Raw genomic sequence first — 14,388 nt, forward strand, 5'->3', positions numbered from 1 at the left:
CATTTCATATCCACTAGCAAGCTGTTTAAGCATGATTTTTTTTTTACAATTCAGCTGGATTTTGAAAGGAGCTAGTTATGCTTTACGGAGTGGAATTCCTTGCTGTATAAGAGTGTAGCGGTGGCCAGTCTGCTTACCACTTTTTGCAGCAGTTCAGTTGTGCTTTAACTTTAAAAACACAACTGTCGCAACTTAGGCCCCTTAAATTTGATATGAAACAAGTGATATCCCAAAAAGCAGGGAACACAGTTTCTACATTGAAAAATCACCTCTGATGAATTGGAATCTTGCAAGAGCCTTTACATCACTGCAATAGATTGGCTGCATCTTGATACAAATCTAGTGACCAGCCTTTACAAGGCTTTATTAAATGTTGCAGAGGCAAAGCCAGCATTGTTCCAAGGTTAGTTTATGTTCTAGAGTATGTGCATTATATTTTCTTCAGCACACCTTATGTCTTTGGCATAATATTAAAGAAATATATCTAAAGTCAACCCACAGGTGTTAAGATTGTCTTTTGTATATATAAAGAAACAAATAGTTAAATGTGTACTGATGGAATACAAGTGCATCTTGTCCATTTTTCTTCCCACAGGTGGCAAAGGCTGTATCAAATGCTCTAAACAGATGTGTGAACTGTTTGCCAGGCCAAAGGGATGTGGATGCAGCTTTGAGAACTGTTGGAGAAGCCAGTAAAAGGCTACTTGCAAGCTCAGTAAGTAACTGAGGCAACTTGTAAATAAAGCTGATGATGCAAAGTTACGTAGCATTTTAAATGTATCTACGTATGAGAGAGGTGTTCCCCGAGAGAACGCCACTTCAGACAAGAGACACTTGTAGAACCCCAAGAGTAATGAACTTGTTTCTCTAAAATTTTGAAGCCAGTTTTGCGGACAGCTTGAGATCTCTATCAAATTGGCCGACTATTTAAACTTCAGTTCAAAAGTTATAGAGCCTTCTCGCTCTCGTAACACTGAACCTCGCAGGTCTTAGAATTTTGAGATGTCGAACCTTGTAAAATGGGGAGTCATTTTTAGTCATCACCGTGGTATGTATTGTGGCCATGCGAAATTGCCCCTTAGTGTCAGGGGGACTAGCTAGGGTAAATGCATGGGGTTATGGGGATAGGGCTTGGGTGGGATTGTGGTGATGCAGACTCGATGGGCTGAATGGCCTCCTTCTGCATTGTAGGATTCTATGAAAGTCAGCATGATTCTGTGAAAGTAATTCCTTGTATGAAATCTTTCGTCTGATGCTGAACATATTGGTGTTTGGAACGCACGCCAATTTGAAAGTTTTATTTGTGTGTGTGGCAAGTTAAGGGGATTGTATTATGGAATAAATACTTGATCAATTTTCAGTTCCCACCAAGTTCCAAGAATTTCCAAGAGGCTCAAGGACATCTTAATCAGGCAGCAGTTGGTTTGAATCAATCTGCCAACGAGTTGGTGCAAGCATCTCGTGGAACCACGCAAGATCTGGCAAAGGCTTCCGGCAAATTTGGCAACGACTTTGATGAATTCCTACAGGCTGGCGTTGAAATGGCTGGACAGTCCAAGGTAAGGAAAATGGTGGGAAGTGGGACAAAAAATAATGCAACTTCTAGTCTGAAGCTTTAAAACTTCCAAAGAAATCCAACTTAAAAATTTCAAAATTGCGCCCTCTGTGATATCAGTATATTGTTGTTGTTTTATGAAAATGTTGTTTTATGAAATGCTCTCGTAACTTCATTGCAGTGTTAATGTAAGCCTACTTGTGACTAATAAATAAACTTTACTCTGTTGGGGCTAGTATGTTGAGATTTGACATTTACAATAAACTTCAATAAGAAAATTCTTGTCATGGAATAACATCAGCAAAAATGATCATTAATTTAGAATGCTAACTAACAGGGTTCATTGTACAACAAAGATTTGTACTTAACATTCCTCTAGTTGAGGCACTGCAAGATGCTGTCTTTCCCATGGATTTAAGGACTTCTGGGGTCTTCTCTTAATTTCTGGGACTTCCGGGATTTTTTCCTTTTTTTTTCTGGGACTTTTGAGATTTTCTCCTTTTGATCCCCAGAGCTTACTCCCTTGATTCTCAAAGTCGTGAAAATTCTATCATCTTCAACTTAATTCATGATGTGGAGGTGCCGGTGTTGGACTAGGGTGGGGGGCACAGTAAGAAGTCTCACAACACCAAGTTAAAATCCAACAGGTTTATTTGGTATCATGGGTTTTCGGAGCGCTGCCCCTTCATCACCCACGCACCTGAAGGAGCAGCGCTCCGAAAGCTCGTGATGCCAAATAAACCTGTTGGACTTTAACCAGGTGTTGTGAGACTTCTTACTGTGTCCAACTTAATTCAAACATACATACAAAAACCTCTGTAGCTTTAAGACTTCAAATTTTGCAGTCTTATTTCCCAGCCACTTCCTGAATGCTTTCTTTCTCTCTTTCTGGTTCTCTTAGTCTGCAATTGTTGCTAAGAGTTGAAGGTAGCCTTCATTTTCTTAAAGCAACTACCTCTAGTCCTAATACTGAATTCTACTACAAACTAATACTTTGGACTTCTTGCGTAAATCCGAGCCTCACTTTTGGATTCTTGACGGCAATCCCAAACCTATGTTTACCTCCGTCAGCTCCCCTGTTGACTGGCACGAACATAATTCCTAACACTCCTGGTAAGATTCCCGTCTTAGCAAGTCTCCTGAGACTAATGCTGCAAATACAGAAATCCCAGTGCTGCTGCACCAATTTTTATACCCCTTTTTCAGGCAGCTTTTGCAGCATCCAACCCAAATCTGAGCGTCTGTGTAAATACAAGTAATAACTTTTCCCAAACATTTCTATCGTCTGACCAGTGGAAAGTGAGCTCATGACTTCCCTACAACAAGGTAACCTCCTATATTTGTAAGTCTAACATCCTATATTTGTAAGTCTTGGCAGCTTCCAACAAACTAACCTTGACGTTTTGTCAGCCAGCTGGGGAGCGTCAGCACAATATTCGTTTGCCGAGGCCCAGCCTGTCCATATTTAACATCCACATCCTGATGCGCGTCAATGAGCACATGGAATCAAGGCTTTAGTATTGAAGGCTTTAATACAGTAACAATGAAACTACTAACACGAATACACCAGTTCAGACTGAAGGGGTCCTGCCGGAGCAGGGGGTCTTATACCCTGCCACCGGAGGCGGGACCCCACTGGAATGTGCCATGGTAACACTTATAACAGGTAAACACCCTAACCCAACAACATAGTACAACCCCCACAGTAATAACACCCTAGCCCAACAGTAACATGGTAACAAACCCCAGTGGTGAACCAACGATGGTTCACCACATTCACCCCTCCTTTAGGAACAAAAGGTGGCGGGGTGGACGAAAACAGACAATAACAAAAAAAAAATCACAGGATTCACAAGTCCAGACGGTCTGGAGGACCGCACCGACGCTGCGATCTCCTCAACACCGGTTGCGAAAACGGAGCAGGTGCTTGTAGTGGCTCTCTCCAAGTAACGTGTGGCTGTCCCCTCAAGGACTCCCGGGCCGGCCGGCCCTGGTGAGGCGATGGTGCAGGGGATCCTGGAACGTTTGGTGGTAGTGGTGGTGGTGGTGATGATGGTGGCGCCGATCTCCGAGTCTCAGGCAAGCTGTACATGGGAGTAAAAGTGTTATGCACTGGTCCCGGTGCTGACCGCGCCACGTCTGGGGAAGTAATGAGGAGTAGTGGATTTGTGACTGGGGGAATAGGAGCGACAGGGGTTGCTACGTCCCCTGCGGGCGCCAGGTCTCTAATAGAGACAGTGTCCTCTCGCCCGTCAGGATATGCCACATAGGCATACTGAGGGTTGGCGTGGAGGAGTTGGACCGGTTCGACCAAGGGGTCGGACTTGCGAGCCCTCACATGGCGCCGCAGAAGGACGGGTCCTGGGTACGTCAACCAGGCTGGCAATGAGGTCCCCGAGGACGACTTCCGAGGGAATGAGAACATCCTCTCGTGGGGAGTAGCATTGGTTGCCGTACACAGGAGGGAGCGGATAGCATGGAGCGCATTTGGAAGGACCTCCTGCCAACGGGAGACTGGAAGGCCCCTGGATTTCAGTGCCAGTAGGACAGCCTTCCAGACTGTAGCATTCTCCCTTTCCACCTGTCCGTTACCCCTAGGGTTGTAGCTCGTGGTTCTACTAGAGGCAATCCCGAATGAGAGCAGGAATTGCCTCAAGTCGTTGCTCATGAACGACGAGCCCCTGTCGCTATGAATGTAGCAGGGGTACCCGAACAGGGTAAAAAGTTCACTGAAAACCTTGATGACGGTGGCAGTTGACGTGTCCGCACAGGGGAAAACAAACGGAAGCCGGGAATATTCGTCTATTATATTGAGAAAATAGACATTCCGGTCCGTTGAGGGAAGGGGGCCCTTAAAATCCACACTCAGCCTCTCAAAAGGGCGAGTGGCCTTGACCAAATGTGCCCGGTCTGGTCGATAAAAGTGTGGTTTGCACTCTGCGCAAATCCGACAGCTTCTAGTTACTGACCTGACCTCCTCCACCGAGTAGGGCAGGTTGCGGGCTTTGATGAAGTGGTAGAGTCTGGTGACTCCAGGATGACACAGATCATTGTGGAGAGCCTTCAAGCGGTCCTCCTGCATGATGGCGCATGTTCCGCGCGAGAGGGCATCCGAGGGCTCATTGAGCTTCCCTGGACGATACATAATATCGTAATTATAGGTGGAGAGCTCAATTCTCCACCGCAAGATCTTATCGTTCTTGATCTTGCCCCTCTGCGTGTTATTGAACATAAACGCCACGGATCGTTGATCCGTGATCAGGGTGAACCGCTTACCTGCCAGGTAATGGCGCCAGTGTCTGACTGCCTCCACAATGGCCTGAGCCTCCTTTTCCACCGCTGAGTGCCGAATCTCTGGGCCTTGAAGGGTGCGGGAAAAAAACGCGACAGGCCTGCCTGCCTGGTTTAGTGTGGCGGCTAGGGCGAAGTCAGATGCATCACTCTCCACCTGGAAAGGGATGGATTCATCCACCGCGTGCATCGTGGCTTTCGAGATGTCGCTTTTCAAAACCTTGAAGGCCAATTGGGCCTCCGGCGTAAGTGGGAAGGTCGTGGACTTAATGAGCGGACGAGCTTTGTCCGCGTAGTTGGGGACCCACTGTGCATAATACGAAAAGAACCCGAGGCATCTCCTCAGTGCTTTCGTGCTAGCGGGCAAGGGAAGTTCAGTGAGTGGGCGCATACGGTCTGGATCAGGGCCAATGACCCTGTTTTCCACCACGTATCCGAGGATGGCTAACTTACGCGTACGGAATACGCACTTCTCCCTGTTATAGGTCAGATTCAGGCGAGATGCAGTGCGCAGAAAGTGTTGGAGATTCGTGTCGTGGTCCTGCTGGTCATGGCCGCAGATGGTGACGTTATCCAGGTACGGGAAGGTAGCCCGCAACCCATTCTGGTCCACCATTCGGTCCATAGCACGCTGGAAGACCGAGACCCCATTGGTGACACCAAATGGAACCCTGAGGAATTGGTATAGACGACCATCCGCCTCAAAGGCCGTATATTGTCGGTCCTCTGGGCGGATGGGGAGTTGATGGTAGGCGGACTTAAGGTCTATGGTAGAAAACACTCGGTACTGCGCAATCTGATTGACCATATCAGAAATGCGCGGGAGAGGATACGCATCCAGCTGCGTGTATCTATTAATGGTCTGACTATAGTCGATGACCATCCGAGGTTTGTTCCCGCTTTTGACTACCACGACCTGCGCTCTCCACGGACTAGCACTGGCCTGTATGATCCCTTCCTTGAGGAGCCGCTGAACCTCAGATCTAATAAAGATCCGGTCCTCAGCGCTGTAACGCCTACTTTTAGTAGCGATGGGCTTGCAGCCAGGTACCAGATTTTTAAAAAGGGATGGTGTCGTGATCTTCAGGATGGATAGATTGCACGCGGGGCGCTTTGGTCAATTTGGAGGCTGCGGCTGGTTCCCTACTGCCAGTGAAGGGAGTGGCCCACCGTACTGTAGGATCACACTCTTCATGTGGACCATAAAGTTTAGTCCGAGGATAATTGGCGCGCAAAGGTGAGGTAGCACAAGGAGCCTGTATTGCTCGTAAACTGTGCCCTGTACCTCAAGGGTTACCATACATCGTCCTTGGATCGGTACAGACCGGGACTGTGATGCCATGGAAATTGTCTGTTTGGCAGGGAGAACCCGGAGTCCACACCTTTTAGCAGTTTCAGGGTGTATGAAACTTTCGGTGCTCCCACTGTCAAACAGACAATTCACAGTTCTGCCACTAACCTTTACCTCCATCATAGAATGTTCCAGTCTGTAATGCCTGGTCTGATCCAGAGAGATCGACGCCACCGTTGGCCCCTGGGCGTCACTGCATGCTGCCGATGTGGATGCTGAGGACCCCTGCTGGTCGCTCCTAGTCGTCGTGGACCATGATGGCCGCCCCCATGAATCGCACGTGGGCGAGGGCGCCAAGCGCAGCGACTCCTGGAGGTCTTCCTCCTCCTCTGTTTGCCACGATGGCGCCGTCCTGAGATCGCACGTGGTCGGACCTCGTGGGTACTGCAACGCCGAAAGAGATGGTCTCCGTTCTGGAGGGTTACAAACTGCACTGCCGTTTTTAGGTTTGGACCTGCAGACTTTGCCGTAGTGGCCTTTTTTACCGCACTGGCTGCAGATTGCCGTTCTTGCCGGACACTGTTGCCGTGGATGCTTGGCCCCACCGCAAAAATAGCATCGCTGGCCACCTGGAGCTGCCGCCGTCGTCGAATCGATCTGGGAGCGCGGGTTCGCGGGGCGAGGAGGGAGCAGAGCTTGCTCCAACCACGTTGACTGCACGTGGTCCTCGGGGTACAGCGCCAAGCTCTTCGACGCCGCCTCCAACCTCGCGGCCATCCCCATTGCCTGGGTCAAGTTGAGTTTCCCCTTTTCTAGTAATTTAAGCCTGATGTACGAGGACCCTACCCCTGCTACGAACGCGTCTCGGGCGAGGTCGTACATGTACTGCTCGGCGGAGACGTCCTTACAGTCGCAACCCCTGGCAAGCTGCAGGAGCTCATTGGCATAATCCTCTATGGTTTCGCCCGACTGCCGACGTCGTGTAGCGAGGAGGTAACGAGCATGTATCTCGTTGGGTGGCATAATGTACCTATTCTTTAGGAGCTCGACGGCACCCTGGTAAGTGGGAGCTGCACGAATGGCTAGGTAAATCGTGTCGCTTACCCTCGCGTGGAGGACCTGGAGTCTATCACTGTCCGTAGTGATAGCTACCGAGGCTGCCAGGTAGTCCTCAAAGCACTTCCACCAATGGTCGAATGTGTTAGCTGCACCGACCGCACGTGGGTCCAGTGTCAGACGATCCGGTTTTAGAATCTGTTCCATACTCTCTGTTTACTGTATTAAATTGATGCGCGTCAATGAGCACATGGAATCAAGGCTTTAGTATTGAAGGCTTTAATACAGTAACAATGAAACTACTAACACGAATACACCAGTTCAGACTGAAGGGGTCCTGCCGGAGCAGGGGGTCTTATACCCTGCCACCGGAGGCGGGACCCCACTGCAATGTGCCATGGTAACACTTATAACAGGTAAACACCCTAACCCAACAACATAGTACAACCCCCACAGTAATAACACCCTAGCCCAACAGTAACATGGTAACAAACCCCAGTGGTGAACCAACGATGGTTCACCACACATCCACCTTGTACCCTTTTGTTACAGTTCTAGCCCTCAGGCCATTCTTTTCAGCCAATCAGTCCCTGTTTTGACTTCTGTTTGCTGCTAATGACAGAATCACTGAAGCCCAAATGCAACATGTCACAACTACAAACTCAGTTCACTTCTGTGAAGCTACCTTACAGTATTTTATACTTGGCGATGCCAGCTTAAAGGCATCATAACATTCCAATCATACATACAAATTAAGACTTTCCATCACTAAACTTATGTACGATACAGTTTGATAAATTGAGCCTTGTAATTAGACAATGTGTCAATAAGGTCAAGTCTAACAAACAGCATTTCACTCCTAATTTAAAATGCAGGGTCATTAGATGGCCCAACATTTACTAAGGGATTGGGGGAATTTTGACTCATCTCATTTTGGTCGCTTTCAGGAGCTTCAGAGATTTTCTATTTACAATCTTGGATATGACAGCTCAGAATGACATAACTGGATGGTTTTGCTGGTGCTAGCTTTTCAACTCACTATCTATATAGGGCAGCACGGTGGCACAGTGATTAGCACTGCTGTCTCTGTGTCAGGGATCTGAGTTTGATTTTTGGCGTGGGTCACTACCTGCGCGGAGTCTGCTCATTCTCCCCGTGTCTGCATGGGTTTCCTCCGGTTTCCTCCCTGAAAGACGTGCTGGTTAGGTGCATTGGCCATGCTAAATTCTCTCTGTGTATCTGAACAGGTGCCGGAGAGTGGCAGCTAGGGGATTTTCACAGTAACTTCATTGCAGTGTTAATGTAAGCCCACTTGTGACACTAATAAATAAATAAATTTTAGCTTTATTTTAAACTACCTTTCCCAAGTAACTTTCCATATTTTCCATTTTCACATACAGGTACAAATTCCTTTTTCATTGATGTCAGTCTGAAAAACCACTTTTTGGAAAAACATTCTAATATCCCCAATGCGAAAACATTCCTTCTCATTCCCCTTCACTTATTTTTATTTCAGTGATTTTGTGTTTACGGTTCTTGTTTTTTTCTTTGCCAGCCATTAATTTTTTTTAAAATTCAAGTTTCAATTGGTTCTTTACACCTTGTATCCATCCTTTTGAAAATTTAATGAGTTTTTGGGGTAGTTACTGGTGTCAAACCCAATAACTCCACATATTATGTTGGCCTGTATTTCACCCTCTGTGTTCGGAAATTGAGTAAGAGTTTTAACAACACCAGGTTAAAGTCCAACAGGTTTATTCGGTAGCAAATGCCATTAGCTTTCGGAGAGCTGCCCCTTCGTCAGATGGACTTCTCCATCTGACGAAGGAGCAGCGCTCCAAAAGCTAATGGCATTTGCTACCAAATAAACCAGTTGGACTTTAACCTAGTGTTGTTAAAACTCTTACTGTGTTTACCCCAGTCCAATGCCGGCATCTCCACATTATGACTACCTTTGGAAATTGAGCCTAATCAGGACAGACCCGCAAAGTTCCAGATTCAGTCTCCAGTTTGATGCATTAGTTGACCATAGCCTTGGTAACAATGCAGCAGAAAATCAACCGAGATTCCTGCTGCTGTTCGTTGAGGCCTATGCATGTGAGCACGGGTGAATGTCAGGTGAGAACAGATCTGTACCCAACTGAGACTTCCATCACTTCCCATTTCCCCCAGCCCCATCTGGCCCCTCCTGTGAAGAGACACTATGTGGAGGGATGAGGTGTCCATTAATATGATAGCATTCGTGTGATTAATGGCAACTCACCAAGCTATTTGATAGTGACCAATACCTGAATCAGGGCTTTAGCGGGAAAGGGTACAACACCGACAAGCGAGCAAAATTGTAAATGTCACCTGGAATCTGTTCAAATTTTCTTTAATCGTTAGTTGAAACACAGCACGTAGATCTACACAGAATTTTAGTTTTAGTTGTCATTTTAAATCTTTGTACCTCCACAGGATAAAGAAGACAAGGCTCAGGTGATTGGAAACCTGAAGAGTATTTCGATGGCATCAAGCAAACTGTTACTGGCAGCTAAAGCGCTCTCTGCTGACCCAACAGCTCCCAACATCAAGAATCAACTTGCTGCAGCTGCACGGTAAGCATGATGTTTGGTTTGATTTGATTTATTATTGTCACATGTATTAACATACAGTGAAAAGTATTGTTTCTTGTGCGCTATACAGACAAAGCATATTCTTCATAGAGAAGGAAATGAGAGTGCAGAATGTAGTGTTACAGTCATAGCTAGGGTGTAGAGAAAGATCAACTTAATGCGAGGTAGGTCCATTCAAAAGTCTGATGGCAGCAGGGAAGAAGCTGTTCTTGAGCCGGTTGGTGCGAGACCTCAGATTTTTGTTTCTTTTTCCCAACGGAAGAAGGTGGAAGAGAGAATGTCCGGGCTGCATGGTGTCCTTAATTAGGCAGTGAGAAGTGTAGACAGTGTCAATGGGTGGGAGGCTGGTTTGAGTGATGGACTGGGCTTCGTTCACGATCCTTTGTAGTTTCTTGCAGTCTTGGACAGAGCAGGAGCCATGCCAGGCATGACATGAGTAATTACATATACCTTGTCTTTTGCTTCCTTACATGGCCAAATTTCAGCAACCCAATGTTGTTTGCCATGAATCCCACACAGTAACGGTTGTGAGTGAGCCATGGAACTGTCAAAGCGGATCATGCACAAACTACAAAAGTTAGAAAAGAAAATAGAAGCTGCTGGAAATGCAAAGCAGTTTGCATGGCAATTGTCATTTGTATTCAGGGAAACTGGTTTCAGAAAAAAGGTACAGTTTGTTCCTTTAGGAGTAAAGTAGAGTTATTAAATTGAGCAGCTTTCTAATATAACGCAAAACAGAACATTGCTGTGAGTGCCTCTACGTAGTCATTGCTATCAAAGAGGCAAAACCTTTGCATCTTGCCAAACCATAGTTCAGACCTTTGCGACCTCCTATTCTTTGTGAATATTTTGCCTAAAGCAAACACCGTGTTCCAAGTTCTTTCCTGAAGACCCCATCATGCTGCTCAAGAAAGCTGCTGATTTGGAATCAGTTGATACCTTCAATAAAAACTTGACTGACGTGAATCAGAAAATCGAAAACACGCAACAAATAATTCTGATTGATTTTAGTATTTTAATTATAGCGAAGGAAGTTAGTTTTGTGTAAAGTTAGAATTAATTGGGGTAGTAGGGTTTAATTCTTCTGCATTAGGACAATGCACAAGGATAGATAAATTTCTGAACAATAAGGGAATTAAGGGTTATGGTGAGCGGGCGGGTAAGTGGAGCTGAGTCCACAAAAAGATCAGCCATGATCATATTGAATGGCGGAGCAGGCTCGAGAGGCCAGATGGCCTACTCCTGCTCCTAGTTCTTATGTTCTTATCAAAATGGATTCATCCATATATCATAAAATATAGGCAAGTAGAAATTTAAAATCCAGCTCATACAGGTCAGAGTACACTTTGCAAAAGGTGCAACACATCTGTGTTTTTAATGTAGCTTCAATATGAATTGTATACACAATGTAGTGAATATGTGTATTTTGCATGTTTCCTCATGTGATGTAGTGCTGTGACTGAAAGCATCAATCAGCTGATTACCATGTGCACACGGCAAGCTCCTGGACAGAAGGAGTGTGATAATGCTCTTCGTGAGCTCGAGGTAGGTAACAAACTTCTGCCATTCTCCTTCCTGTTCTCCTGAATTAAACTTGTAAAGATCTTTGAAGGATCTCATTTCTGTTTAAAGCTGCAATTTCTGCATAATTGTTTCTTAAATTATCATTAAATATTCAAGTGATATTGAAGTAGCACCAAGTGAATCGTTGTTTCACTCGAGACTCTTTTGAGGCCCTTTTGACGGCTTGTACGCACCGGCTATACCCTGTCGGGAGTTTGGGGCATGATTACAGCAATTGCCAAATGATGGATGATGCTGTCTTATTGTGGTCAGGAAGTAAATACTTCCAACAGCTGGACTTAAATTTACCTAAATCTGTGGAGCAGCCAGATCTCAAATGGACATATAATCAGCAGAAACAAAAGGTCTTTATATTAAGTTCCTGTAAAGCACACATTGAAAAAAAAGTAAAATCAGACTTCTGGCCTTCATGTTCACAAACTGCGATTGGAATTCAGAAAGGAGGAAATGGTGCTTCGGTTGTTGAGAGCCTTGATCACGCCCTATATTCAATTTTTGAAAGGGCAAATTTGCCAGAAGGATGTCCAGGGTTTAATTCTGAGGGCAAAAAATTTGGCGTGGACAAATCTTCCTTCAACTGTCTAAACTCAGTGTTTAAAATGATGAAGGGATTTGATGCAGTCCAAACCGAGGAGTTGAGTTGCAAAACTCTGGCGCTGGCAGGAGGGTGAAATTGCAACGTGAGAGGTTTAAGGGGCCAGTTCCCGTTGCAAGTGTGAACTTAGAAATTTATAATGAGAAGTGGTGATGGAAGTAAATGCAGACATGTGATTTTTAATATTGTAGGCATTTAGTGGAATCTCAACTGGAGCAGGATTGATATTTAAAAGCAAAATGCTAAAGATTGGAAGTGTGAAACAAAAATAGTAGATGCTGCAAATAATCGGATCCAGGCAGCATCCTTCCTGTTACTCTTTCATTGGATGTGAGCGTCGCTGGCGAGGCCAGTGTTTGCTGCCCATCCTTAATTTCCTTTTGGACCGAGGGCAAGAGTCAACCACATTGAGGGCTTGGAGTCACATGTAGGCCAGACCAGGCAACGTTGGTGGATTTCTTTCCCGAAAGGATATTTGTGAACCAGATGGTTTTTTTTGCAACAAACGACAATGATTGTTGTGGTCGTCATTACTGAGGCTAGCTTTCAATTCCAACTTTATTAATTGAATTCCAACAACTGGCAAGGTGGGATTTGAATCCATATGCCCAGAGCATTTACTAATCGAGATATTGCCACGATGCCACCATCTTCTCCACACCCCGGCTCCCCCCACTCTAGAGAATGGAACAAAGTTCACATTTTAAATTGGCATTGATTCAAAATTGGTGGCCCCTCTCTGTGCCAGAAATTTCCTGTGTTTTATGTGTCGAGATCCTTTCCTCTGGTTACCAAACTTTCTGCCACTGGAAACAGGTTCTCTTCATTTAAGCATGCCAATGTTGTCCATGATCTTCCATGTCTGTTTGGAATCTGCTGTAAGGAGGACAATCAACTTCTCCCATCTCACCACTTCGTCCATGGTGCCCGACCTAGTGAATCTCATCTGCACCCCCTGGGAAGCCTCTATCCAAATTGTGGTGCTCAGAATAGGGAAAGGTAGCCTGAATCTTTCAGTTACAATGACAATGAAGCTGTGAGCATTCACCAGGTTATTGCTGTCAGCAACTTTGGATGTCTGAATTAGTGCCATTAAACACGGAAATGTGAAGTTTTCTGTCTGTGATTCCATGCTGGTCTCAGTGCGCTTTTAAAGCTCTTGATGATGGAAATCTTAAAAATTACTTCAATTAATGCAGACTACCACTTTTCACACTATTAGACCCGTGGCAAAACACACTTAAAACAGTTTAGTTTTGATGAATGAGCTGTAAATGGATTTTTAACAGCTGTAATTTACAGGGGATTTTCACAGTAACTTCATTGCAGTGTTAATGTAAGACTACTTTGACTAAAACTTTAAGTCAGAATTACTGCTGAACAACCTCTCGGTCGCTGATAAATTAATTTCAATTTTGTAGAATGCCAAACTTCCTTCCTTTTTGTACTCTTGGCCTCTGTTTAGAAAACCTAGGATCATCATGGACTACTTTAACATTTCTCAATTTGTCCTGCCACCTTCAGAGTGTAGGTGCACCCCTGGTCCTGTATACCCTTTGAAAATGGCATCACTTAATTTTTACTGCCTCCCCTCCATATTCTCAGAGATATCAAAATATCTGTGTGAAATCTCATCTGCCCCGTGTCTGCCCTTTTCATCAGCCCTCCTTTAGTCTGTGACATAAGGCCATGGGAAAAGGGAGCTGAAGTCAGCCATTTGATGTTTTGAATTTGCTTCATCATTCAACAGGACCTCATCGTATCTCACCTTGGCATTCCTGGGCTAATCCCTATCCCTCAATTGCTTTAATACCCAAAAAAATTATCAACCTCTGTCTTGAAGTTGCTCAATGGCTAGCATCCCCAACATTGTGGGGTGGAGAATTTGGAGAATTCCAAGGTGTCTCAACCCTTTGAGTGAAGAAACTTCTCCTCATCTTGGTTCTAAATGGCCAACCCATGGTGGCACAGTGGTTAGCACAGCTGCCTCACAGCTCCACGGACCCAGGTTCAATTCCCGGCTTGGGTCACTGTCTGTGTGGAGTTTGCACATTCTCCCCGTGCCTGCGTGGGTTTCCTCCGGGTGCTCCGGTTTCCTCCCATAGTCCAAAGATGTGCGGGTTAGGTGGATTGGCCAGGCTAAATTGACCCTTGGTGTCCCTGGATGCGTAGGTTAGAAGGATTAGCAGGGTAAATATGTGGAGTTACGGGGATAAGGCCTGGGTGGGAATGTTGTCGGTGCAGACTCGGTGGACTGAATGGCCGCCTCCTGCGCTGCAGGGTTTCTAACCTCCTATTCTCCATAAAGAGAGTGACCCTTTATGTTCTAAATTCCTTTCGCCATTCCCCTGAGCCTGAGAGTTTTCCATTATCAGCAAACTTGGAAACTTTGCCTTGTAGC

At 45.6% G+C, this 14,388-nt stretch overlaps 1 protein-coding gene across 2 annotated transcripts in view; it reads left to right on the top strand.

Moving 5' to 3' along the window:
- The window catches only part of LOC144499568 (talin-1), a 278,973-nt gene that overhangs the window by 198,194 nt on the left and 66,391 nt on the right, over nt 1–14,388 (top strand). For both annotated transcript variants that reach the window (XM_078221680.1, XM_078221690.1), the window contains 4 exons: nt 596–715; nt 1,362–1,559; nt 9,651–9,790; nt 11,260–11,353. In XM_078221680.1, coding sequence (XP_078077806.1) covers nt 596–715; nt 1,362–1,559; nt 9,651–9,790; nt 11,260–11,353 — 552 coding nt within the window. The remainder of the gene's footprint in view (nt 1–595; nt 716–1,361; nt 1,560–9,650; nt 9,791–11,259; nt 11,354–14,388) is intronic.

Source organism: Mustelus asterias, chromosome 1 (assembly GCF_964213995.1).
Source record: "Mustelus asterias chromosome 1, sMusAst1.hap1.1, whole genome shotgun sequence".
Classification (NCBI taxonomy): Eukaryota; Metazoa; Chordata; class Chondrichthyes; order Carcharhiniformes; family Triakidae; genus Mustelus; species Mustelus asterias.